Source organism: Hyalella azteca, unplaced genomic scaffold, assembly GCF_000764305.2.
Source record: "Hyalella azteca isolate HAZT.00-mixed unplaced genomic scaffold, Hazt_2.0.2 contig17966, whole genome shotgun sequence".
NCBI lineage: Eukaryota > Metazoa > Arthropoda > Malacostraca > Amphipoda > Hyalellidae > Hyalella > Hyalella azteca.
Window position 1 is genome coordinate 67,046 of NW_025947727.1, and position 24,872 is coordinate 91,917.

Genomic DNA, 24,872 nt, shown 5'->3' on the forward strand with positions numbered 1-24,872 from the left:
TAAGTCCAGCAGCTATCTCAATCAATCGTCAGTTATGGAAAGATCGGGTACAAAAGGCCGGATCCATTGTGTAATCAAGTCATGGAAAGTTCAAGAATTGGCAACAGGCCATGGGCCTATTACTTCAGTGCCGACACTTCTATTCTATTCTTAAGAAATGTATGAATGAGGCTGCCAGTGGCACATGCACAAGGACCAATAAGAATGTAAGCAAAAAATAAAGAATGAAAAATGGTGGAGAAATGATGTGAAAGTGGCAAGGGATGATTGAAAAATATTGGAATTGGGTGCGTGCTGAACTCAGGTCACGACCTTTAAATCGGTCACACACACCACATAGAAGCTCTTTTACTAGCGTCAAAAATTAAAAGTTCATGTCACACTCGCAAGTTGACAAAAAGTTCAATTAATACGTATTTACAGACATCCTAAAAAACTAATACATTTCGTGATGCATGTAAATATTCTAAAAAATATAACTCGGTACTCACTGCAGTGAGTGACAGAGAGCGCATTTTCTCGTCGACGAAAACTTGAGGTCACGGACGGACGGACGGACAGGTGGACAGACAGACGGACATGGCGTGCACAATAGTGCATTTGTTACATAAATGAGAAAATGCGCTAAAAAGATAATTTACTAAAACATTCGGCACGGTCACCTTTGCTTTCTCACCCTCGATCCCCTCTCTAAACCCTCCACTCCTCATCATCCTCCTCCTCTCCCTCAACCTCCACACGTTTTCAAAAAACAGTGGGGGGAAATAAATATTCGTACACTTGAAAAATCGTATTTTAATGTATGTAAGTACACAAACATGACAGGAAAAGTGATTTAAATTATGTATAGAGACGCATAGTATTCAAAAATACTATCAAAAGAAATTAAATCTCAATGCAACAAAAAACAATGCAACATGTTCACTTAAGGCATGCTGCATTTATCACTTGCATATTGAAAACCTTGCTACATGACCAATTCAATGGTCTGGATGTTGGGTGCATGCTGCATATAAGGTTCTTGGGACATTGAGCCCCTTTGCACGGTGCATAGTCTTTCATCAAATGAGTGACAGAGACCAGGCTGGGCAGTGCACAAGCACTGGAAGCCTCCAAAATCAACTATAAAAAAAACTCATTGAGGCCTGAGGTGTACATCTCTCAGCCATGACTGAGTGCACAAACACAACATCTTGCTCATCTCCCTCTAGAATTCTGTATGTAGCTGCTGGAGATATTCAATCTGAGTATGAGGACTGGCACTGCTCCCCAATCCTGGAGTTGGTGGGAGGCTGTAATGATTTTCATAGCTAAACCAGGCAAACCACTGGCATGCATCTCTACCAGTCTTCCTACAGACCTATCTCCTTGCTGTCCTGTATTGGAAAGCTGATGTAAGTGTGTCTGTGCTTGCCAGAAGTTCTGTGGGATTCTGCCTTCCTAGGAGGCTGCTCAAACTAGGAACCTAGGGGCATTGTTCCTAAGCCACCCACTGCAAGGTGCATGGCATAGACATAGAAGTGACTTTTTAGGCCCTTCCTCAAAAGCAGAGACTCTTTAGTCTCTTCCAGGCCTCAGGCCTGGTCAAGTTCATTGATGAATCCTATAAGTAAGCCACAAGCAGGAACTATCATCGTATCATGGTCTAACAATATTATTATAAACAAGATGTTGATTGAAATCTTGAGTAGATGAGGAAATTAAAAAGGAACTTATTCAAAATTTTTGGTTTGTTAGTATGGCTTGTGGTGCCTGAATACGGATTGCAGTTGTGCTGTTGTGGGTAATGTGGGGTCAAGTTATGATTTAGGTAGTATATATTTCTTACATTTTTCTTCACTGTCTGTCTTGTGCAGACAGTCAATGTCCCTTGTAAGCAATCTCTTATTCAATTGTCTTAGTTTCTGTTTAACTTTACCTCCTTTTCACTTTATCTCTTTGAGATCCTTATGCTGCATCTTTGGTGCCAGCTTCAGCAGGCTAGATACTTGAGAGCTTCCACCCCTCATTGGTTATGAACAGTATTTTTTAGGAATTTTTGATAATTGAGAACTTCCACCTTGTTTGTGATGTTCATCTTGACTTTTGGTAGTGTGAAATAGCTTGATAGCTGAAGCGCTAGTAAACACGTGGCCACTGAACTGAACTTGTGAAAGATGTTAATTTTGGCAGCCACATGCTGTCTTTTCTGTCAAACTTTGCATGACATGCTGGACTTAGTAGTATAAATTTGAACATGAGCACCAGCCTAGGCACAAATCTCTAAAAACAATGGCAACAGCAGTGTGGTTCCATCCTAAGGCATCATGCAGGCAGTGGTACTACTAGTTTATAAAATGAATCTTTTCTTTCACTGACCATCTCTCACCCAGGTTTTTACGGTATTTTCAATCACACCACTCAACCTCTTTGCAAGAACTAATTGACACTTTGTGTATTTTGATTGTACAATATACCCTCTACAATTGTAATGGAAGCCAGGCCTCCCAATATTTCAGGCATTGGTGCCCCAGGTGTAGTTGAAGCCCCATGGTGTGATAGGACCTAGGTATGACCATGTGGTTGATTACCACTACCCTGTCCTCAGGCCTGGTCTCTCCCTGATGTGGACATGTAGTCTTCTTCATGGCTCTGTAATCTCCCTGATGTCTCCTCACTGGAACGGCCTTCTGCCTCCAGGCCTCCTGGAATTGTCATCTCCCTATACCCTCCTGGCTCCTTGGCATGATCTCCTGGCTCCTTGGCATGATCTCCTCCTGGTTCCTTGGCATGATCTTCTCCTGGCTCCTTGGCATGATCTTCTCCTGGCTCCTTGGCATGATCTTCTCCTGGCTCCTTGGCATGATCTTCTCCTGGTTCTTTGGCATGATCTCCTGGCTCCTTGGCATGATCTTCTCCTGGCTTCTTGGCAAGATCTTCTCCTGGCTCCTTGGCATGATCTTCTCCTGGCTTCTTGGCATGATCTCCTCCTGGCTCCTTGGCATGATCTTCTCCTGGCTCCTTGGCATGATCTTCTCCTGGCTCCTTGGCGTGATCTTCTCCTGGCTTCTTGGCTTCAAAATTTAAAATTCCCTACTAATACTGAAATCTTGCAGGTGCCTAAGTGACATATTTTCTTTTATTTGGAATCTTGCAGCTCAATCTTGCAATTTTGTTAACAATTAGACAGGAGAAAACTCATCTAGTGGGATTGTGGCAGTAGAGCTAAAGTTACAGGTTAGAAGGTAGGTACCTATATTTCATGCCTGCTTGATGTGCTCGCTTACTAGGCATGGTTAAGGAGAGCGTCTGGGTCTTTTTGTATCTCGGTTATTTGCATATGAATCATTTTGAAACTTGGTACACATATGTAAAACAAAAATCTAAGACCTTTTTGTTCATGTAAATTTTTTGAAAAAAATGAAAGAAAACATGAAATTTGTGAAAAATATCCTGTACTGTATAAATCTATCTCCTCTTAGGATTTTCAAGCTACACCATCAAAACACATATCGTTCATTGTGTAAAGACCATATCTATGATATTGCATTGGCATTTTTTGAAATTCTCATTTTTGTGGGTGGAGGGGCATCTTTGTAAATTTTTTGGAAATTTTTCGATGTTACCCCCTACCACCCCCCTTTTTGCAAAATAAAATCCAAACTATAACGAAATTTAAAAAACGTCAATGCAATTCTCTAGATCTATTTTGCAAATCGAATGGTATATCTCTCGTTGTTGTAGTTTCAAAACTGTAGGAGGAGATAGTTTTCCAGTGGCAATAAGTTGATTTTTCAGTAGAGCCTGACAAAGTTGCGTGCACCTCAATATAGACATTCAAGGGTGCAAGGTTGCAAGACTAGAAGATACAGTAGCTCAATTTCTGTCAAGGATGGTGCGAACAACGGCATGAGAACTACCCCGTACGGCTGCAGGTAGATAACTGAAACAGAGTGTTTAGACTAGCTATTTAAGTGCGCTGCTGGTAATTTCCGCCTATCTTAAATGTTAAAGAACTCCATCACCCCTAACCCTTTCACAATCAGTCATGAAGGCATAAATCAACCTACAGAGATGGTTTTGGTACCACTGGATAGGTCAGAATGTCAGCTTTAAGATTAGACTAAAAACCAGAAAAGCCAGAATTACACAATTTTGCCCAGATGCTCTCCTTAATATCTGTTCTTGGAATGCAACCAAACTCAAGATCTTGTAGCTCTCGCATTGCTGGTCTTTAAAACATACCTACCTATTTTATCATTATTTAGACACACAAGTGTGTCTAAATATGTGTGTCTAAAAATAAAGTGTCTAATAAATAAAGTGTGTGTAATGATTATTTAGACAAGTGTTGATGTCAAACAACACAATAGATGTACCCTATATGAACACTTCAGCTTGCAGAGACAAAGAGAGTTGTTCAACGAGTGCCTAAGACCAGACGCAAGGCTGCAAGCTGGCAATCAGCAGAACTTCTAATCCCACCTTGGCCAAGCATTGAATTTGAAGCTGTCTGTTATAGGGTGGATCCATATTCAAACTTTCTCATATGTAGGAACAATTAAATGTGACCTTCAATTAGGAATCATATTTTTAACAATTTGATTTGACCAGGCAAATTAGACAAGTGATAGGTACATTTTAGTGCTGAAAATAATGATCAATCTTTGAACCTGCCATGGAAATGGATGAAGAGTGCTTCAATTTACCAACAGGGTCTCCACCAATCAACTATCAAAGTTTTTGTGGTGGAAAGCACAGGTATTTATTATTTGTTAATTAACATATCAGGGACAAATATTTTATAAACTTTACAAGTAAATTAATTATGTTCTATTAAGGACTGTCTATGAATTCCAAACTGGAAATTTGGACAGAAGCTACCAGTGAATGAGACAAAATAGCCTGATTGCAGACAATTTCATTCTTTCTATGACCCTTCCCAAATTTTTTCATGTATAAGTTAAAAAAATTGTTACATTTAACTGTACATTTTCCTCAATTTTTTTTTTAATTTCTTGGGGAATTGTCATTTTTACCCTCTATTTATAGAAAATTCTGTGTGGTAGTATTCCAGTTTAATACAAATTATTCTAATTTTGCCACTAAGGGTTAAAACCACAAATTTCATGTATAAATTATACATTGATTATCATAATTAGTACCTACTACAGGTCTGGAAAATATCAACATTCAAGCTGCTTCTAGAATTTTGAAGCCAGTAATTTTGCATTTGTGAACATGAATTTATTTAATCTGCTGAATGAACAAATTTCTGAGCTGTGAATTTATCATTCTCACCATGAATTACTTCTCTGAGCCCTGAACTCATTTCAGGAGCTTTCATGCAAACATTCTACTTCAGATGCCTTCTCATCCTGCAATGTGACTGTCTGAGAGCAATTTCAAGATACTTGTTGCCACCTTTTCTCATCTGGCTTTAAAGTTTTATAATTATTGCATATATTGAAAGGAAACCCTGTTTCAATAATGTGTATGGTACTCTTCTTATCCCATTAAAATATCAATAGTTTTTATGTTCTGTCATTGTTTTCTGTTCACATATTTTAAATTTTGTATGTGCATATTTGGATTTCAGTAGCTGATTGTTTTCATATTCTTTGGGGTTCTTGAACTTATGAAGGAGCTAGTCTCTGTAAGGCCTCCATGACAATTGGTGGATTTACTTGGCATGTTCTTTGCTTTTCAATTCTTTGTGAACTTGCGATCCAAGAAGCCTAATGATATAAGTAATTATGAATGTATCATTTACCAGGCTAAAAATATTTTACTCTATAAATTATTTTCATGAACTAGGTATTTTTCAAAGAAGTGTATGGAGTAGAATTTAGTCAATTTCTCTTCAATTTAGATTCAATTTGCATGTGATTTTTTTTTAGCCTGTGTAGCATCCAATGTTTCATTTTAATGTTTCAATTCATCCTGTTATGTGAACCATGAAATTGGGAAGCCAATGTCAACAATGAGCCATCATCTCAGTACAGTTTATCATGTAAAATTGCTTGAATATATACCATCAAATGGGGTAAAAGGGACAGGCGGGGTAAAAAAGGACAGTCCTTCAACATTTTGTAGAAATGTTGTAGCAGCTAAACTAATTAAAATACTGTGAAATGGGGTAAAAAGGGATGGGTGGGGTAAAAAAGGACAGTCCTTCAACATTTTGTAGAAATGTTGTAGCAGCTAAACTAATTAAAAACTGTGAAATAGGGTAAAAAGGGATGGGCAGGGTAAAAAAGAATAGTCCTTCAACATTTTGTAGAAATGTGGTAGCAGCTAAACTAATTAAAATACTGTCAAATGGGGTAAAAAGGGACAGGCGGGGTAATAAGGGACAGTCCTCCAACATTTTGTAGAAATGTTGTAGCAGCTAAACTAATTAAAATACTGTAAAATGGGGTAACTTTGACCACTTTTTTTTTTCAAAATGATGCCATTTTTTTACTAGATAAGTTAAACTTAAATTGAAATGTGCAAAATACAGGTCTATACTCTAGCTTTACTCGCCATAAATTGCTGGCTCCTGCCTCTCTTAGTTTTGATGTAATTTAAAAAAAAGTGATGGTCTTAGTTACCCCAGCTCTTGGGGTTTCTTTGACCGAGTGGTAAAATCAATTTTATTTTTTAGTAAAATAACTCCAAATAACTCCAGGTTGTGGTGCATTGTAGCAGAACTCCTCTAGTTACATATACAAAAGACAGATTTTAGGAAAGTGTCATAGTTTGCAAATGGGGGGCGCTGCCCCCAAATGGGCAAAATGTGACCACCTAATGGCAGCTGTGACGGGGTAACATAGACCGGTTTGGAAATTAAGTTAAAATTACCATATATAAGACTCTGTAGAGTCTGAAACATAAAGAAAAAAACATTAATAGGTATATCAAACATAAAATATGTTATATAGGTACCTATGGTAATTTAAACTTAATTTCCAAGCCGGTCAATGTTACTCCGTCACGGCTGCCATTAGGTGGTCAAAGTTACCCCATTGGGGGCAGCACCCCCCATTTGCAAACTATGACACTTTTCTAAAATTTGTCTTTTGCATATGTAACTAGAAGAGTTCTACTACATGCAAATGCATCAAAACCTGGAGTTATTTTACCAAAAAATAAAAAAATTGGAGGGGGTACTCTGACAGGCTTTAAATAATAGCTCTTTTTTGTGGGTCACATTTTTAATTTTTTAACCTATTAGATATGCAAACTTTTTAAATCTTTCTATTGTGTTACGTAGCCTCAGTATTAGACCTTAGATGGCCATTGACAAAATTTTTCTATGTCGAATCGTTTTTGAGTTTTGGGGGTTTTGTTAAAAAAATGAAAAGTGGTCAAAGTAACCCCATTTTACGGTATCTATGCAGCATAAAGCAAGTTGAGAAATCATACATTTATTACCGTCAACCGGGGCTACTCGGGACAGTCCTCCGACACGGCGTAAAACTGTTTTAGTAGCAAAACTAATTGGAATATTGCAAAACTAAATTTAGTGGCATAAACATCAACATTTTTCCTATCTATGTAGTATAAAGGAAGTTCAAAAAAACTACATTTACTAGCTTTGAAAAATTCATGAAAAAATGGTGAAAAACAATATTTTGAAAAGTTACTTCTTCTAAGGTCTGCAGTAAAAAAATATTTGCCCTATTAAAAAACTTTGCTTAGAGAAAAGTGGCAGACAAGTGTCAGCATGAAAACTTTATTTGCAGAATTTACATACCTCAATCCAAAAAAAAATGGCAGCCATTTTCGCACAGTGGGGCTACTCGGGACACCTTCCGGGGCTATTCGGGACACACCCAAAAACACATTTACAGTAGAACCTCAGTTAGCAAAGGCTCCAGTTAAGAAAAAAATTGATTAAAAACAAAGAATATTGATTACATTAACCTCGCTCAGCAAAAAATTTCACTTATCAAAAAATTAGTGCATCATTGGTCATCAAAAAATTGTGCATAGAATGTCATATATAGAATTGTGCACCAGGCATCATAGAATGAAAAGTAATTGACCTAAACTATGATTTATTTCTCTAAAACATATGATGGTTGTCACTAAAACATTCCTGTTTCAGGTATGTTTTTCACGATCTTTTTTTATAGTAAATTCACTTAACTCAATTGAAATGGTGTGAAATTACAAGCCATCCTGTAAGCTTACATACAGAAGAAATGCTACATGGCTGCAGATATGAAGCTTGCAGTGGACAAGGTTGTTGTCAATGCTCAATGGCATGTCCATGGATATGGTAATATCACATTAATAATATGGTAATTAATGTATATGGTAATATCATCAATAAAGGGAAAACAAGTCAAAATCATAGAAAATGTCATTTATTCTACCTCTACATCATCTACAATGAAAGAGGAGGACTTCAGAGTACTGTTAGTAATGGATGAGTACACTCTGCATGCTTCAAATGTTTTAAAATTAAGTTTTATTCCAAGTGTCCTGAGTAGCCCCGTTCGATGGGGCTATTTGGGACACTCATTTTTTGCTTCTGGCACCTTACAAATAACATATCAAATTTTTTTGGAAAAGCCATGTGATAGCCCTTGCAAAGAGCTTTGAAATGAGCCTAAACTTGTTTATGAAATGTTTTATGGTAAGAAGTTATGAATGAAAAATGTTCAAAATCGTCCCGAGTAGCCCCGGTTGACGGTACCTCTAAAAAATCCCTGAAAAAAATTGTGAAAAGTGAGATTTCATAGGAGTACCTCTGCTAAGGTCTGTAGCAGAAAAAATATTGGTTGTATTGAAAAATTTTACTTACATAAAAGTTGCATAGGTACTGGTGTTGGCTTAAAACGTGACTGACTGAATTTGCATATCTCATTCCAAGAAAAAATGGCAGCCATATCCGCAAAATGGGGTAATATGGGACACCCCCTCCTGGGGTAATAAGGGACAACCCTAAAATTGCATTTACAGTAGAACCTTGGTTAGCAAAAGCTCCAGTTGATGAAAAAAAGTCATCAACAAAGAATTTTGATTACATTTACCTTGCCCAGTGAAAAAATTTCACTTAATGGATAAGGTAATATTATATCAATGAAGAAAAATACAGTAAAAATCACAGAAAACTTCATTTATTCTACATTTACATCATCTACAAAGGAAGAGGAGGACTTCAGAGTACTGTTAGTAATAGATGAGTACACTCTGCATGCTTCAAATGTTTAAAATTGAGTTTTATTTCAAGTGTCCCTTTCTACCCATTTCCAGATTAATTCAGGAGCCTTTTATATTGCGTCTAGCATCTTACTAATAGCATATGGAATTTTTTTTGGAGATGCCATATGATAGCCCTTGCAAAGACCTTTAAAATGAGCCCAAACTTGTTTATGAAGTGTTTCATGGTAAGAAGTTATTAACAAAAAACACTTGAGACTGTCCCTTATTACCCCGTTTGACGGTATGTGAACGTCAATTGTGAATATAGGTATATGTGAACAACTATGGTAGTACCAGAATCCAGCCTGAACTGAGCCTCCAAAATTCAAAATTTATTATACCACTAAAATTCTTTAGCTTCTGGAATTGAATTCAAACAAATTTGTCCTTAGAACTGTAAAGTGGAACATTGAACAGCATGGAAAATATGTTGATATGTTAATGACTTGCATAGGCTCAGTGCTTCCAGTGGAAAAACCCAAAATAGTCAAATTGATAAATTTTAGAACATCATTTAGCAACTACTAATGCAATTTTCTGAGCAACTCTTTAAAAGAAGTTTCCTGTGCTGATTGGCAACTGGAGATCATTACATTTTCAAAAATCTATGACAGATGCCATCAATTATAAATTTTTAATAACAGAATGGCAATTAATGTTGCATTTGATATGTAAGAGGGTGCTTTTTATGAGGCTTTTCTTTTTAAATATGTTTATATATATAACCTTATGTTGATTCGGCAAGTGTTAGTGATAGGATTAATTAAGGAACAGTGGAAAAAATAATAGAATACTATTTGATGATTATATATCATCAAACAGGGTAAAAAGGGACAGTTTTGAGCATTTTTTTGTTAATAACTTCTTACCATGAATTATTTCATAAACAAGTTTGGGCTCATTTTAAAGGTCTTTGCAAGGGCTATCGTATGGCATCTCCAAATAAATTCCAAATGCTATTTGTAAGGTGCTAGACGCAATATAAAAGACTCCTGAATTAATCTAGAAATGGGGTAATTAGGGACACTTGAGATAAAACTCAATTTTAAAACGTTTGAAGCATGCAGAGTGTACTCGTGTATTACTAACAGTATACTCTGAAGTCTTCCTCTTTCATTGTAGATGATGTAAATGTAGAATAAATGACATTTTCTGTGATTTTTACTTGTTTTTCCTTTATTGATATGATATTACCATATTCATTAATTACCATATTATTAATGTGATATTACCATATCCATGGACATGTCATTGAGCATTGACAACAACCTTGTCCACTGCAAGCTTCATATCTGCAGCCATGTAGCATTTCTTCTGTATGTAAACTTACAGGATGGCTTGTAATTTTGCACAATTTTAATTGAGTAGAGTGATTTTACTATAACAAAAAAGATTGTAAAAATATAGGTACCTGAAACAGGAAGGAATATTTTAGTGACAACCATCATATTTTTTGGAGAAATGAATCATAGTTTAGGTTAATTATTTTTCATTCTTTGTTGTCCAGTGCTCAATTCTGTTTGTGACATTCTATGCACAATTTTGTGCTGACTGATGCAGTAATTTTTTGTTAAGTGAAATTTTTTTCACTGAGCAAAGTAAATGTAATCAAATTTCTTTGTTGGTAATTGATTTTTTCATTAACTGGAGCCTTTGCCAACCAAGGCTCTACTGTAAATGCAGTTTTAGGGGTGTCCCTTATTGCCCTGAGGGGTGTCCCTTATAACCCCATTTTGCGGAAACGGCATTCATTTATTCTTGGAATGAGATACCGTATGCAAGTTCTGTCAATCACATTTTTAAGCCAACACCAGTGTGCAACTTTTATGTAAGTAATACGACAAATATTTTTTCTGCTAAAGACCTTAGCAGAGGTACTTCTCCAAAATCTCACTTTTCACACTTTTATTCAGGGATTTTTTAGAGGTAATAAATGTATGATTTCTCAACTTGCTTTATGCTGCATAGATAGTAAAAATGTTGAACTTTACGCCACTATTTTTAGTTTTGCAATATTTTGATTAGTTTAGCTGCTACAACCTTTCTACAAAATGTTGGAGGACTGTCCCTTTTTATCCCGCCTGTCCCTTTTTACCCCGTTTGACGGTATGCCTTACAATTTATGGAAATGAAGGCTTGTAGGTCAGAGCTTACACCTACTCTTCTGTTATCAGCTTGCAACTTACAAGACAGAACGCAACCATTACCCTTCTCTGTCTGAATCGATTTTATGGTTAATTACAGAGCTTTATATGTTTAGCCTAACTGACGTCGCATAGACAAAAAGCTGCTATTTGATGAACAAGGAAATATCAAATGAGGAAGTTACTTGAATGCAGTAGAAGTGATGATAAATTTAGATTTACCGGTAATGTTCCTTTGACAGATATCAGTTTGGAGATAATTTTGAACCATTTCTCTTCAGCATTACACATACCTATATATAGGTACCTATATATTTATATATTTCACATATGTACTACTAAGAAACTGAAATGTACCTATTTTAAAAAAATTCTTAACAGTTTACATTAAATCAAAGCTTCCATAGTACTTTTAATGTTTCATCATTTTCCCTATGACATAAGGAAACTAATAATCCAATTGTGTATTTGAGGAATTGATTACCTATGTTATTCCCTGCACAGGTTAATCCATTTGGACTTGAAAGGTGCACCTCCAAAAGTTTCCTACTTGAAAGAAGTAAGCAACTTAATTTTAGTTGAATCCTTTCTTTTACATTGCAGTATTTTCTTTCTTATATTTTCAAAGGAAGAAAATTTTGCATGCCCTTACAGATTTTAATGAGTATGAGCCTTGATTGTTCTTTATTTATTTAACAAGCATTTAATTGGCCTCATTTACATTTTTCTCCTGCATCGATAGTAATGGGGTGTATAAATATTTATGGGTTTCTTTCCTATGTAAGAACACAATGACTGTCAAATTTTTCCTTGTTTAAATACAGTTTACTTAGTATTTACAATATTTGGAATTGTTAGTCCTGCCAACTGTGAACTGTACTGATTTTAATAAGAATTATTACTGCCTATTTCTTAGTCCTAAAGCTGATTGATATTTGTTGCAATACCTGTGCAGCAGCTCATGGTGAGATAAACAATCTGCTCTGTTCAGTTGTTCAAGGGACATCTATGTACATTTTCTATATATATTAATAACATGTTATAGAAAAAATATTTTTCTCCCATAATCCATGTATAATTTTCCGATCTGATGTGAATAGGTACTTCAAGTATGAATTTGCTTGTTGAACAAATTTAAACAACAGTTGCCACCAGAATCACTGCTGTATTTGAGTAGGATAATTCTGAAAATGCTCTTGTTTACTGTTGCTTTTGTTGCCAGCTGCTGCCAGTGTTGAAGAAACATGGAGCCACAGGACTTCTCATTGAGTATGAAGACACTTTCCCCTACAGCGGCTCTCTGAGACACCTTAGAAAAGTTCCTGATGAACTGCCTGACTCTTGTGGGTCTCCTGATGCTCAGGAGCCTCCACCACAACAGTCAACTTGGTCAGTACAGTCAACAAGTCAATATAAAAAGTCAACAAGTCAACTGACACTTGGCACGTTTTCAGCGGGTCTGCGTATCAAACCAGATATAGGGTTTTGACTGGTCTGCGTGTCAAACCAGATATAGGGTTTTGACTGGTCTGCATGTCAGACCAGATATGATTTTGACTGGTCTGCGTGTCAAACCAGATATAGGGTTTTGACTGGTCTGCATGTCAGACCAGATATGATTTTGACTGGTCTGCGTGTCAAACCAGATATAGGATTTTGACTGGTCTGCATGTCAGACCAGATATAGGGTTTTGACTGGTCTGCATGTCAGACCAGATATAGGGTTTTGACTGATCTGCATGTCAGACCAGATATAGGGTTTTGACTGGTCTGCGTGTCAGGCCAGATATAGTGTTTTGACTGGTCTGCTTGTCAGACCAGATATAGGGTTTTGACTGGTCTGCGTGTCAGACCAGATATAGGGTTTTGACTGGTCTGCGTGTCAGACCAGATATAGGGTTTTGACTGGTCTGCGTGTCAGACCAGATATAGGGTTTTGACTGGTCTGCGTGTCAGACCAGATATAGGGTTTTGACTGGTCTGCGTCGATGCGGTAGTTTGTAGATCATTTGTACCAGTCGTGCTGTGAAATCGTCCTAGCGTGAAATCGTCGTGAAATCGTCCTTTCTCAGACCAGATATATGTAGGGTTTTGACTGGTCTGCATGTCACACCAGATATAGGCCACTGCTTTTTTATTGAAATTTTCTCACTGAAAGCTGATGCATTGGACTAAGTTTGGTCTCTTCTATATCATTTTTTCAATGTTTTTTTATCAAATCATGCTCTCTTTAATAATATACAAGCCCAGATATATACCTGCATGGTTAAAAATTGCTCAGTAATGAAAGAGAAGAAAGCTAATTATAATAATGCAGGGCTGCTCTCTACAATCTTAGATTTATTTTGTATAAGATGCTGATTAATTAGTGTTATTAATATTAATATGTCTATACTTGTTTTAGAACCATAGAACCTTTTGATGAATTATCGAAATCAATGACTGCAGTTTTGGGAAATCAAATCAAATTGAAGTTTTTATTGCCAAATTTACCTCCAACAACCCTGGCAACATAAAGAAATAAGTTATCACGTACTATTCAGTGTAAGTGAATAATTTAAAAATGGGAAGAATTTCTCAAGTTTATATTTATAATTTTTTATATGAAATTTTATATATAATTATATGACAGAATTTGTATGTTTTCTGTCAACAGCGATGGCAGCGCCAAAACTTCATGTGAAGACTTGATGAAAAGCAACCCACATCCTCCATATTATTTGCCTGAGGAGGTCGCAGAAATTCTTGAGTGCGCTGCCTCCAATGATCTCGAAGTGATACCACTCGTGCAAACATTCGGCCACATGGAGGTACTCTTATTGTACCATTGATCTATTATTATTATTAGTGTTATAGTGTACCAGTGACAGCATACAAGACAGGCCTGTTGTGGCCTGTCCCCGTTTCTTGTACTTTTTATGCCTTGTCCACAGGAGATAAAAAAAATTGGCATTTTGAACAGATTTCATCATTGAACCTAATCCCACTCAACAATGATGATTATGTCTGTGTGATTATAGTGCTGATTAAACTGAGGGTGGAGACATTATCTTGAGTGAGGGAAAGTCAATAGCTTCTGTTCAATGTTATGTTATGATGTATAAAGTTGCTCATGTCACTCCCATTTGATGACATTAAATCATTCATTAAGTTGTCTACTGTGGTGAACATGCTTGTGTTTCTACTTTCTAACAAAGTTATTAGGAACTGCCTAGTCCTGTAACTCCTCCCTTTATGCTCTGTGACCCTAGAATAAAGATTGCGTGACGTCAGTTATTGTTAGTAATTAGTAGCGCATGATCTGAAAATAAGAGCTATTATCACTGGACTGAAGGGCATCCCTCTGGAGGAGGAGGTTATAATAAGTGCCGTAGCAATACGTATGTAACATGTGCCGTAGCAATATGTAACATGTGCCGTAGCAATATGTAACATGTGCCGGAGTAACATGTGCCGTAGCAATATGTAACATGTGCCGGAGTAACATGTGCCGTAACATGTGCCGTAGTAGCATGTGCCGTAACATGTGCCGTAACATGGGCCGTAGCAATATGTAACATGCGCCGTAACATGTGCCGTAGTAGCATGGGCCATAGTAACATGTGCCGTAACATGTGCCGTAACATGGGCCGTAGCAATATGTAACATGCGCCGTAACATGTGCCGTAGTAGCATGTGCCATAGTAACATGTGCCGTAACATGTGCCGTAACATGGGCCGTAGCAATATGTAACATGCGCCGTAACATGTGCCGTAGTAGCATGGGCCATAGTAACATGTGCCGTAACATGTGCCGTAACATGGGCCGTAGCAATATGTAACATGCGCCGTAACATGTGCCGTAGTAGCATGTGCCATAGTAACATGTGCCGTAACATGTGCCGTAACATGGGCCGTAGCAATATGTAACATGCGCCGTAACATGTGCCGTAGTAGCATGTGCCATAGTAACATGTGCCGTAACATGTGCCGTAACATGGGCCGTAGCAATATGTAACATGCGCCGTAACATGTGCCGTAGTAGCATGGGCCATAGTAACATGTGCCGTAACATGTGCCGTAACATGGGCCGTAGCAATATGTAACATGCGCCGTAACATGTGCCGTAGTAGCATGTGCCATAGTAACATGTGCCGTAACATGTGCCGTAACATGGGCCGTAGCAATATGTAACATGCGCCGTAACATGTGCCGTAGTAGCATGTGCCATAGTAACATGTGCCGTAACATGTGCCGTAACATGGGCCGTAGCAATATGTAACATGCGCCGTAACATGTGCCGTAGTAGCATGGGCCATAGTAACATGTGCCGTAACATGTGCCGTAACATGGGCCGTAGCAATATGTAACATGCGCCGTAACATGTGCCGTAGTAGCATGTGCCATAGTAACATGTGCCGTAACATGTGCCGTAACATGGGCCGTAGCAATATGTAACATGCGCCGTAACATGTGCCGTAGTAGCATGTGCCATAGTAACATGTGCCGTAACATGTGCCGTAACATGGGCCGTAGCAATATGTAACATGCGCCGTAACATGTGCCGTAGTAGCATGGGCCATAGTAACATGTGCCGTAACATGTGCCGTAACATGGGCCGTAGCAATATGTAACATGCGCCGTAACATGTGCCGTAGTAGCATGTGCCATAGTAACATGTGCCGTAACATGTGCCGTAACATGGGCCGTAGCAATATGTAACATGCGCCGTAACATGTGCCGTAGTAGCATGTGCCATAGTAACATGTGCCGTAACATGTGCCGTAACATGGGCCGTAGCAATATNGAGGTGAGTGTGGGGGGCATGGATGAGGTGAGTGTGGGGGCATGGAGGAGGTTCCTCTACTGCAGGTGCTGCTGGGTGCGTGCAGCAGGTGCCAGGTGTCCAGCAGGGAGGAGGTGTTCCTAGAGTGGGTCATGCTGGTGGGGGGATGGGTCAGGAGGAAGTACCCCCACGTCACCCCCATCATCTGGGATGACATGCTCAGGGGCATGACATCCCAGCGCCTGAACGGTGAGTCATGCATACCATGAGTATAATAGTGATCATGAAATTAATTAATGAAATCCACATGAGTAACGCATGACGCTATGAAGTAAAGCTAAGTTCCTTGCCATCAATTGAGCATCTAAATATGATCTGTGTTCGAACACTTGGATCGGTTCAGTTCTGTTTATTTCTCAGTGCAGCGATATAATTACTTCTTATCTAATTGGTTACCGTACTCGTTATTTTATTCTGAGTGATGCTATTTTATTCATTAGTTCACTTGACTCATTTATTCATTCTATTGGCTTAACTTATTAAGCATTTCTGGTGCTGCAGTGAGCGGCGTGGGCGCCACCGTGGACGTCATGATATGGAAGTATGACGCCGGCGTCCTCCTCCTCCCCGACGGTGGGTTCCGCCCTCTGGTCCCGCCCTCATGTCCCGCCCTCTGGTCCCGCCCTCTGGTCCCGTCCTCTTGTCTCGCCCTCTTGTCTCGCCCTCTTGTCCCGCCCTCTGGTCCCGCCCTCATGTCCCTGTCTCTTATACACATCTAGATGTGTATAAGAGACAGCCTCTGTTCCCGCCCACTGGTCCCGTCCTCTTGTCCCGTCCTCTTGTCCCGTCCTCATGTCCCGCCCTCAAGTCCCATCTTCTTGTCCCGCCCTCTTGTCCCGCTCACTGGTCCCTCCCTCTAATCTCGCCCCTGTATCGTCCCTACCTCTGAGCCCGCCCCTGTATCATCCCTCCCTCTGACCCCGCCCCTGTATCATCCCTCCCTCTGAGCCCGCCCCTGTATCATCCCTCCCTCTGAGCCCGCCCCTGTATCATCCCTTCCTCTGAGCCCGCCCCTGTATCATCCCTGTCTCTTATACACATCTAGATGTGTATAAGAGACAGCCGTAGCAATACGTATGTAACATGTGCCGTAGCAATATGTAACATGTGCCGTAGCAATATGTAACATGTGCCGGAGTAACATGTGCCGTAGCAATATGTAACATGTGCCGGAGTAACATGTGCCGTAACATGTGCCGTAGTAGCATGTGCCGTAACATGTGCCGTAACATGGGCCGTAGCAATATGTAACATGCGCCGTAACATGTGCCGTAGTAGCATGGGCCATAGTAACATGTGCCGTAACATGTGCCGTAACATGGGCCGTAGCAATATGTAACATGCGCCGTAACATGTGCCGTAGTAGCATGTGCCATAGTAACATGTGCCGTAACATGTGCCGTAACATGGGCCGTAGCAATATGTAACATGCGCCGTAACATGTGCCGTAGTAGCATGGGCCATAGTAACATGTGCCGTAACATGTGCCGTAACATGGGCCGTAGCAATATGTAACATGCGCCGTAACATGTGCCGTAGTAGCATGTGCCATAGTAACATGNCTGGCAGAGGTAACGCTAATGAGAGGGAATGTTGTGCTCTGACAGGCTGGCAGAGGTAACGCTAGTGAGAGGGAATGATGTGCTCTGACAGGCTGGCAGAGGTAACGCTAGTAAGAAGGGATATTGTGCTCTGACAGGCTGGCAGAGGTAACACTAGTGAGAGGGAATGATGTGCTGTGACAGGCTGGCAGAAGTAACGCTAGTGAGAGGGAAAGATGTGCTCTGACAGGCTGGCAGTAGTAACGCTAGTGAGAGGGAATGATGTGCTCTGACAGGCTGGCAGAGGTAACGCTCGTGTGAGAGAGTACTTTTTCGTGCATCATATTCAGGCGTCGATGTAGGCTTGTTCCGCAGCTACTAGACTTGCTTATTACCGTACGTTTCAACTAAGGAATTCTCTTTTATGGCCAATTTAGTATTGAATCGATTAATTCAAAAGGTTTATGTATAGCAATAATATTGAACAAGGGTTGCTCTTCCTGAGGCAAGTGCCAGTGAAGTATTTGCTTGCCCCAAGCGTTGAGTTGGTCGGCAGGTATGACCACTACGCCGTGCTGTGCGAGCTGTTGCCTGCTGCTGTGCCGTGCGTCGTGCTGTGCCTTAACGTGCTGGAAGCTGGCGAGTTCACCTCTCCCATCCACTGGGCGGCGTCCCGCGCACTGGGCTCCTCCTCTCTTCTCGCACTCTCGCCTGCCTTCAGGTAGCGTAGCGCCGCCTACAGGTAGTGTGGCGCCGCTTACAGGTAGCGTAGCGCCGCCTACATGCAGCGTAGCGCCGCCTACATACACGGTAGCGCCGCAGAGGTAATGTGGCGCCGCCTACAGGTAGTGTGGCGCCGCCTACAGGTAGCGTAACGCCGCCTACATGCAGCGTAGCGCCTCCTACGGGTAGTGTGGCGCCGCCTACAGGTAGCTAGCGCCGCCTGCAGGTAGTGTGGCGCCGCCCACAGGTAGCGAGCGACGCCTACAAGCAGCGTAGCGCCGCCTAAAAGCAGCGTAGCGCCGCCTACATGCAGCGTAGTGCCGCCTACAGGTAGTGTGGCGCCGCCTACAGGTAGCGTGGCCCCGCCTACAGGTAGCATGGGCCTGCCCTAATCCAGCCGTGTTACTCATTCACTACTGATGGAGCTATAAATTCAAGGTAGGAACATCTGGGATTTCTTCAAAATCACTAGAAGAAATTATAGTGTTAAATTTCGGTGATTACTTGGAAAATTTTTAAGAAATATCAATGAATTTTGTACCTCACGACCAACTCAACCTTTGTATATATTATATGCTTAACAGCGCCCATAGATGACATGCTGGTATGTATATTAAATGCTGGCATATAATATGCTGGTATATATGCTCGCTATGTGCAGGCCGCAGCCCGTCGAGGCTGACCTGCAGTTCCCGGGCGCCGCCCTACACGCCGCCCTGCAGGCCTGGGCCAACCTCAGAGCAGCCTGCAGCGCCCACGCCAACTCTGAGATGTTGGTACCTCTGTGGTGACTAGCTCTGTGATGTTGGTACCTCTGTGATGACCAGCTCTGTGATGTTGGTACCTCTGTGATGACCAGCTCTGAGATGTTGGTACCTCTGTGGTGACCAGCTCTGTGATGTTGGTACCTCTGTGGTGACCAGCTNTGACGTGTGTGTGCAGAGTGACGTGTGTGTGCAGAGTGACGTGTGTGTGCAGAGTGACGTGTGTGTGCAGAGTGACGTGTGTGTGCAGAGTGACGTGTGTGTGCAGAGTGACGTGTGTGTGCAGAGTGACGTGTGTGTGCAGAGTGACGCGTGTGTGCAGATTGACGCATGTGTGCAGAGTGACGTGTGTGTGCAGAGTGACGTGTACATGTGCAGAGTGACGTGTGTGTGTGTGCAGATTGACGCATGAGTGCAGAGTGACGCATGTGCAGAGTGACGTGTGTGTGTGTGCAGATTGACGCATGTGTGCAGAGTGATGTGTGTGCAGAGTGACGTGTACATGTGCAGAGTGACGGGCTGGTATCACAGCTACCGGCGACGTCTGAGGTCCGTGGCGCCTGCGATGCTTGACGCCGTGCGCACGCAGGGGCTCAGGTGCGTAGACTTGAGAGGCCAACTTGTTGATTCGCAGCAACATTGCTTCCTGTATGCTTCATAAGTCATTACAATTAGTATATTTAAATAGGGAGTTAGCAGCGTTAACATTACTTTCTATGTGCTCTTAAATTCATTAAAATTGGTTTATTTAAATTGGGAATTAGCAGCGTTAACATTACTTCCTATCCACATGTGTGCAGGTTGCTGCAGTCAGTTGCTGCAGCTGAAGTGCAGCTCGCCACAGAGCTGCTTCACGTGTACGACGCTCACACAACACGCGAGTGGCTGGAGACGCACGTGACGCCACTCAAGAGGAAGCTACGCGAGCAACAGAAACAATGCCAGGACCTCAGCAGGCATGTGGGCGTCGCGTCATGTGGTCCCCAGGCTTGCACTTGTTGCGGTCCAGGAGAGCAGGTCAAGTCGCCAGACGACTAAATCACGCGTCCATTGTCTGCTAGTCCGTAAGTCGCTAGGCGACTAAATCACGCGTCCATTGTCTGCTAGTCCGTAAGTCGCCAGACGACTAAATCACGCGTCCATTGCCTGCTAGTCCGTAAGTTGCCAGGCGACTAAATCACGCGTCCATTGCCTGCTAGTCCGTAAGTTGCCAGGCGACTAAATCACGCGTCCACTGTCTGCTAGTCCGTAAGTCGCTAGGCGACTAAATCACGCGTCCATTGTCTGCTACATTGTAGATCGTAAGATGCCGGTTACTAGGGAACTCTCGTGTGTGAAGTTCTAAAATGGGCTTGAAATCTGGGGGCAGCAAACCGCGTGCATGATGCAGGGCTGCAGGCCTTAAAAAGGATGCTGGGCAGCATAGACAACGTAAGTTGCGAATTAGAGGAGCGCAATCAATGTCACAACTCCTTTATGGGCAGTACTACTCCTTACAAGTGCCCACAGCTGCAGATATTTACTATAATAAACCATGTGATAAATGTAAAGTAACAACCTTCAGTTGAAGGTGCCACGGATTGTCAGAATTGTGAAGACCACCCTACTTATTTCTCATAGTGTTAATGTCACTCGTTAGCTTAAATCGCAAATTAACAAGAAATTGAGAAGTAAGGAGAAATCTAGAGAAGTTCACAGTATCTTGATAAAAACGTTTTGTAGTTCAGCTACATCGTCAGTTCGAAGAATCTAATATGCAGATGAAATCACAAGTTAGTACAATTGAAATTTAAATAATTGAAATTAGAACCTAAATTTACAAATAAAAGACAAAACGAGAGAAAAACTGCATAACTTTTCTACTCGCAATCTCAAGTGGATATGAGCTAAAAGCTGGATTCAAAGTGGGGCTCTGTTTAAAAATGTACAGTGATTCTAAAATACGCAGATCTGAAGTACCGGAGTTGGAAGCTAACTCCTCAAAGTCACTTAGATACCGGAACATTACACTGCTCGGCGTGCATGTGCACAGCGGAATGATGAAGCGATAGTAACTGCCCTGTCTTGCAACTCCTACCCTAATGCTCTGCGATCCTAGAATAAAGATTGCGTGACGTCATCCCAACGTACGCAGATGCACATAGTGCAGAACAATATTGATAAACTAGAGACAAACGCACATGAACAGGGATCATGCCTTTGTAGCTGAAGAAAGAGCCCATTTTGAAATTGTTTGCCAGCAGAAGTATTTCAAGAACAAGACTTTTAATTCTCTAAAGTCTAAACATAGCTTCGGACGCAGGGCGGAAGCATGGAAAGAACAATAAACAACGTTCCTATTTCTTGCTTTGGGCAGTCACAATACTTGTTAGCAATTCTTGGGGGTAGTTACTGTCGCTATCACCCCTCCTTACGGCTGTGCGCACTCACGCTGATCAGTGTGCTGTTCCTGTATCTGTCAGCGAGATTATAAGGTGTTAGCTTCCACTTCCGCTACTTCAGATCTGCGTATTTTGGAATCCCTGTACATTTTTACGAATTTAGGTTGTAATTGCAGTCCCTTGATTTTAAATAGTACTAACTTATGATTTTATCTCATTTAAGAATCTTTGAACTGACGATGGAGCTGGACTCTGAAACGTTTATATAAAGATACTATGAACTTAGGCTGAATTTTCTTTGCTTTTAAATTCTTTGTCCTCAGGAGTAGTATCGGCGTTGAATCTAGGCCTGGTTTTGGCTGTCGCCGATGCTTGTACTTTTCGTCGTGACTTTCTAAATGAGAATATATATACGGGTGCATAACTTCATCTAGTCTATTCTTGTACGCTTTCATACCCGGATTGTGAACAATACGAGCTGTGGGTCTTTTCCACATGTCGGCGACTCGAGGCGAGAAGTATTGTCGCATTGATGCTGATTCTTACTTCATATTCTGGGAATCCTTCGGACATGGTTGAACTAATATAAGGTTGGCCTACGGCGATGACGATTTTTCGCCGTTCTGCGCATCTCCAGAGTTACGTCACTGTGGGCACAAAATGTAAATAGTGTAGATCAACACATTGTTTTTATGTCATCTTTGGAAGCATTTAAAAAAAATTTCCTTCTTCAAATTGGCCCCGAAAAATTGTTTACTGCATGCAACTAGTCTTGTCTTAATCAAAACCATAGTTAAAAATCAGTTTGACGTCACAAGAGCCAAAGTGACGTCACAACAAATGACATCCGCAAGGCGCAGCTGCACGTGGGTCAACTTTATATTGGTTCAACCATGTCTTCGGGTATCTTGTATAAGCCATGATTATACGTGGATACTCCGATGAGGTCGGCACGCAGACATCGATAACAAAGACTTGGAAGCTTCGTGAGGTCAGCCATTCGGAGACTTTCGTCGAAGTGTTTCACGCAGGAAATCTGTAATATCTCATTACATTGAGATGGAAGGCGATACTGTTAGCACATAATTTGGTATTGACTGTCAAGCTTTAGTGGTGTGAAGTTAATGCTTAAGCATAGTTTGGTTTCGATTGCCACGGTTTGGTGGCGTGCATTTGATTCAAATATATATTTTTCAAACCTATTATGTATTTAAATATTCCTAATTAATTTGAAGCAGTAAGCGGCGATCAAAGAAGAGATATTCGCTCATTTTTCTTCAGGGTTATTCTTGTCTAAGGCCTATTCGCATCAATGAAAGTGAAAATCAATCCTTTTACTCGTGCGACGTAACCTTAAGTTAGGTTAATTAACATTGCATCACTCACCAATTATTTACAAGCGAGTTTCGTTTCATAGTAATAATTTTGATGAAATGTATTCCAATCATCCCATAAAGAGACACTTCTGATAATACATATCAACTTTGCATTTATGGCCTAACGTTTATGTTGCGGACTATTTAGTGCTTTTCAGCGCAACTGTTATCTAAGGCAGGATTAATTGAATACGCGTGCATCAGGTTACTTTCTTTTTCTTCATAATCCCAGATGACACGGTTTCTGGAAAGAAACCAGTACAAATACAAAATTTTATACTAAAACAAAAAGGGTCATTGAATATATAAACAATATTCGCAAATATTAAACTTTACAGTAAATTACCAAGGCTTTCTAAACGGCAAAGAAATATTCTAACAGGAGAACTAAGCTCACCAAAATTCGTTCCTGAATAAAGTTTGGTCTGTACTGCGCAGCCGACAGGTGACTAATGAGCGAAAATGTTCAGCAAGACCACGGAATTAAACTACTATTCTAAAGCAAATGTTGCGTTCACAACAGTTTAGTTTAGAGAAAGATAACCATACTTTAAATCAGTGGTTCCCAAAATGGGCGATATCGCCTCCTAGGGGCGGTGGAAAGATTTTGGGGGACGGTAAGGAAGAAGAGGCCAGTAGGGAGGCGATAGGGGGGCGGTAGTCCGGAGTCGATGTCAGAAGTTCGAACGTTTGTTTGGCGATTTGTACACAACACGTGCAGCACATGACTCCCAGCGATGGTTTTTTCACCCAGATCTGTTTTTTAACTTCTCCTTGGTCTACGTCTCGGACAAATTAACGGCCGGACTCGCGGCCGGTCTCACGGCCAATTTCCAAATTAAATGATCAAGGAATATCTCTCAAACTAATGAACTTAACTCGATGAAACTTAGTACACGTATTCACGTATTCATTAGGANTTGAACTATATAATTATATATATTGAAGAAATTGAATGTTCTATAACATGTCAGAGTCGAACTGTTTTCTAGAATTAGTGGTGTAGAGTCAACGTTAACCGTGGTTGAACTATATATACTAGTTCAACTATGACGTAAACAACCAACTGTAATTTACAAGCTAGCGGGAATCGGTAAACACGCCAAACTCAAAATGCCTCAGTGACCAGTAAGAAATGATCCATTTCGATATTTTGAATTTAAATGAATACTATAATATACTACTCAACTTATTGTTAGTTATGTATGGTGCTGAATTGATCTCTATGCATAATCCTTATAGAAGGACGATTTTTTCTTTACTTTTTCCTAACTACAAAGTTTAAAGATGAAAACATGAAACAAACGTTGCAACAGCTCTAGGTCGGACGGTCGGATTGCTGTTTCAGTGTGTGCCACCCTTATAGGCTGTAAGTTTGTAATCCGGCGTCGAGACTACTTCAGTAGTGAGTATTTGGAACTTTTTATTTATTTTTTTATCACTGCCTAATATAACATCAAACGCTGATGAGGCGCGGGCGGTAAACGCCCAAAAAAAAGTCAATTCATACTTTAGATTTGATACATTTTGGACCTAATATTTGCAAGAAAGGCTATAAAAACAATCGTTCAGGGATTAGTCTCATTTCTGCAAAACTCAACTTTTTATATATATTCCCTACTGTGGGTCGCCTGCCAAAGACGACCACTGCCCCGGATGTAATGGACCATCATGATTCCTGCCTTCTGGAACGCAGCCTTCAACACTTCTGGCCGGGCAATCATATAGGCAGCCGAAAGCCACCAGACAGAACGAATCAATTGAATTGGACCAATCAGCCCTCAGGAGAAACAGTCGGTGATCGAATGGCCTAGCATCGTCCGCCGTACCGCGAAGTGGCCAGAGTATGAAGTGATGCTTCGACGCAATGTTCAGTGGTGGACTGCTACTCGACCTTGTGTGTGGGGGTGTGGAGCTCAAAAGATTCAAAACAGAATGGCT

At 40.7% G+C, this 24,872-nt stretch overlaps 1 protein-coding gene across 1 annotated transcript; it reads left to right on the top strand.

Moving 5' to 3' along the window:
- Nucleotides 1-4,383: 4,383 nt before the first annotated feature.
- On the top strand, nucleotides 4,384-20,347 carry LOC108665548 (hexosaminidase D). Its single transcript, XM_047885438.1, has 11 exons — nucleotides 4,384-4,740; nucleotides 11,826-11,880; nucleotides 12,544-12,710; nucleotides 13,978-14,131; nucleotides 16,134-16,335; nucleotides 16,648-16,775; nucleotides 17,980-17,993; nucleotides 18,244-18,408; nucleotides 19,072-19,182; nucleotides 19,685-19,771; nucleotides 19,975-20,347. Exons 1-11 carry the CDS (start codon nucleotides 4,658-4,660, stop codon nucleotides 20,210-20,212), a joined length of 1,404 nt encoding a protein of 467 aa, XP_047741394.1. The 5' UTR covers nucleotides 4,384-4,657; the 3' UTR covers nucleotides 20,213-20,347.
- The last annotated feature ends 4,525 nt before the right edge of the window (nucleotides 20,348-24,872 follow it).

Excerpts from the sequence above, each read along its gene's own strand:
- LOC108665548 (XM_047885438.1), top strand. The coding sequence starts at position 4,658 with ATGGAAATGGATGAAGAGTGCTTCAATTTACCAACAGGGTCTCCACCA. Across the intron at positions 11,881-12,543 it reads AAGTTTCCTACTTGAAAGAA|CTGCTGCCAGTGTTGAAGAA; the intron begins GTAAGCAACTTA and ends TTTTGTTGCCAG. Across the intron at positions 18,409-19,071 it reads GCACTCTCGCCTGCCTTCAG|GCCGCAGCCCGTCGAGGCTG; the intron begins GTAGCGTAGCGC and ends CGCTATGTGCAG.